The sequence below is a fragment of the Etheostoma spectabile genome, chromosome 17 (genome assembly GCF_008692095.1).
Source record: "Etheostoma spectabile isolate EspeVRDwgs_2016 chromosome 17, UIUC_Espe_1.0, whole genome shotgun sequence".
NCBI lineage: Eukaryota > Metazoa > Chordata > Actinopteri > Perciformes > Percidae > Etheostoma > Etheostoma spectabile.
The window spans coordinates 1,843,018-1,846,477 of record NC_045749.1 but is presented as its reverse complement, the minus strand read 5'-3'; the positions used below and the strand labels follow the sequence as shown (position 1 = coordinate 1,846,477).

General features: G+C 39.1%; 1 protein-coding gene across 1 annotated transcript in view; it reads left to right on the top strand.

Moving 5' to 3' along the window:
* Positions 1-3,460, top strand: part of ankrd1a (ankyrin repeat domain 1a (cardiac muscle)) — a 9,491-nt gene that overhangs the window by 388 nt on the left and 5,643 nt on the right. The window contains exon 2 of the mRNA XM_032541802.1: positions 1,680-1,862. Coding sequence (XP_032397693.1) covers positions 1,680-1,862 — 183 coding nt within the window. The remainder of the gene's footprint in view (positions 1-1,679; positions 1,863-3,460) is intronic.

Sequence of the window (3,460 nt, the reverse complement as noted above, 5' to 3'; positions counted from 1 at the left end):
TTATTATTATTATTATTATTATTATTATTATTATTATTATGAGAGCAGCAACTATTGTAGGGGGCAGAGCAGTGCCAAAAAAAAGCTGGAAAAAAACACATGGGAGGTTTTTATTCATTTGAAAATGAGAAGCTAAAGACTTTTTGTTTTCATACAAAAAGATTTTTAAACCATTCTCCAATTTGATTTCTCATAATATGATATAATGTCTGTTTTGACGCTCTGCTGGTAAAAGGACAAAAGGAGGATGCTTAGGGAAATCAATCGACTGTGGAATCTTTGGGACAGATTTATAAAATGTATTTGCCATTTCCATGTAAAGTGTATATCAGTGTCCATGACTTTCTGGATCTACACGCCTTACTTTCACTTAACACATAACAAATATATCTTGTTGCAAAGATAACGAGCTGTGTACAAAAAAAAGTACAGTTCAACTCCCAATACTACCAGCTTATCAGGACCAACAACCTTTAAAATACAACTTAAAATTACCTCAATTACGTCTCCTTATCTAAATTCAGGGTTCCTTAAAATTGCCTAATTTAATTCCTTAATTACCTTTTACTTTGCAAGTTTAGAAGACATCTTAATTACAACTTTAAAGATGGAGAAAAGTAAGTCTCTCTTTAAATTAGTTCACCCATCCTTGTTGATACAGCTTGTCCTTAATGTTCTTTTAGTTTTATCTCAACTGAGATGTTCTGTGTGTGTGTGTGTGTGTGTGTGTTAGGTTATAGGTACAGTAGTACAGTAGATAAGAAATGTGCCATATCTGCTATATGTATCATATTGGCAGCCGCCACATACGGCGCAGAGGTTGTTACTTCTACCCTGAAGGACTGAGTATTGTACTTTTTAAGTGATATTATGAAGACCTGCTACATGCCACTGGTCCATGAGTTTGGGTATGTAGTACTGTACTGTGTTAGTATGTAGATGCTGTACTACATCTGGAACATTTGTACCCTGTGACATTTCTCTCCATGTGTGGACATACATAAATGGTTAAAGTGTTTGTGTGTGTGTGTGTGTGTGCGTGTGTTAGTTACTAGTTACTTTAGTTACTAGTTACTTAGTTACTCCGCTACACTCATCTGACAGCTTTATTTACTAGTTACTTTGGTTACTAGTTACTTTACACATTAAGATTTCTGCACACAAAACACTTACTTTATAAATCTGATGTTTTATTATAAAGTAACCTAGCAACAATGTAACGGCTCCAGGTCCAGCTGAGATGATGATGTCATTAAACGCACAGCTGGTTGGATCCTTTACACTTTCTACAATGGGAGGATTTTACTGCATTGAGTACTTTTACTTTTAATACTTTAACCCCATTTTCCTGATAAGACTTACAGACTTTTACTTAAGTGACAGTTACAAAGCAGGATATTTACTTGCAACAGAGTATTTGTTATAGTGTTGTGTTAGTACTTTTACTGAAGTAAAGGCTCTGAATACTTCTTTGACCACTGGGTTTTATGCAGGGGCAGAGCATAAAATCATGGGCCCCTCCTCGCATCCACAGCTAATCATTCTACCATCTTCTAGGGGCCCTCCTCACTTTCCCAGTCCAACATCCCTGGTTTAAGTACTGTATATGTCTCTTGTGTACCGGTGTAATGAATCAGGCTTGGAGTGTCCTCACTGCGCCCATCTCTCCTCTCCCTCAGGTGTCTGGTAAGAGGTCAGATGGCAAAGAGGCCGACGACTTCCAAGGAGGCGTGTACGAGGCGGGCGTGGATCAGGAGAAGCCGGATGAGCGCAGGTCCGACAGGGAGCTGGTGGGCGGAGCTCTGTCGGAGGAGAGCGACAGCGGCAGCGAGCACGAGGAAGTCAGCGTGGCAGCTCTCCACGTGAGAACACACAGCGAACAACAAGCGTGCACACTGACCAACAAAAACTCCAGTTTACAGTCAATAACGCAGCATTTCATTCTTATTCTAACCCTCGTGTTGTCTTCCCGTCACTTTTTTCAACATTATTATCACTTTTTCCAACATTTTTGTCACTTTTTTAATGTTGTGGTTGCTTTTTTTGATATTGTAATGTAATGCTTATTTTGACGGCTAATTTTTTGTGACAAAAAAACAACAATTAACTGAAAAAGGGCCAAATTTAACCCAAGGACAACATAAGGGTTAACAGCTTTAGGGAAATGCTCCTAGGCTCGTGCCCAGCATGTGCACACACACACACACACACACACACACACACACACACACACACACACACCACACACACACAACACAACAACACACACACACACACACACCACACACAACACACACACACACACACACACACACACACACACACAGGGAAGCGCAGCAGCACACACACATACAAAATTAAAAAATTGAAATATTACAAAGTGAAATAGTATTGTGATATGATCTGCCCGCTTTCACTTCACGCACGAGCAGATCAGTTTCTTTTGCTCCTGCTCCGCAAATCTTCCATCATAATAGCAATGTGCCAATGTGGGAGATGATCTCTGATTGGTTGATTACATTTTACACCCAAAACACCATGATGGGGGGAGGTTGTCTGGCAAAATCTACATTCAAAACGTATGACTAAGCTCAGTCTTATTTTATTTTGTGCTAATTTATCAATATATCAAGTATAATCCACTGCTTTGAGACTCGAAAAATGCATCCTTCTTCCATCAAAAGTACTGTCGCTGGCATCCAAATCCATCCACGCTGCCTGGATCCATCTGCTACCACTATTCTGGAAAACCCACGAGGCAATGATAAACGTCTCCCTTTCACATTACCTTTAGTTAAGGAAAGGGTGTTTTGGGCGTTACACAGATCAAATGTTGGAAACTGTTATTCTCCCAGCTCTATCCCCCATTTCTGTCTATCCACTGGCACCAATGAAAAGATAAAGCCCCCCGGATTTTTTCAAATTAGTTGAGCTACTACACCATTTTTCCAAGTACACTCGCTGGCAACAACTCCCTGGTTGGGAATCACTGGTTTAGCATAAAAAGTTCAGATTTTATCTGAAATATAGTGGAAGGAACGAGGAAGAGTAGGAGTATAAAATTGCTTGAAATTAAAATCCTAAAACAAAAATACTTCAAATTGTACACAAGTGCCGTACTTGTTCATTGTACTCAGTAACATTCCCCACTGGTTAGTAGTTGAAAGTGAGTTTGTTTGTTGGTCCATGCCGCCACCTGGAGACATTTGGGAAGTGTTACACATCTTGTCCATTAAAATACAAACCTCATAATGATTCATTGACATGAGTTGGTGCATTGGAAGTTTTTATTTTTTTATTTTTTATGTTAAAGTACCTTTGAAGGACAACTTTGTCTTCAGCTTTTAACCCTCCTGTTGTCTTTGGGTCAAATTTGACCCCTTTCCAAAAAAAGTTTCTATATCAGAAATTTGGGTTTCTTTTAAACAAATTTTCCAAAAAAGTAACGTGGATGGTTCCC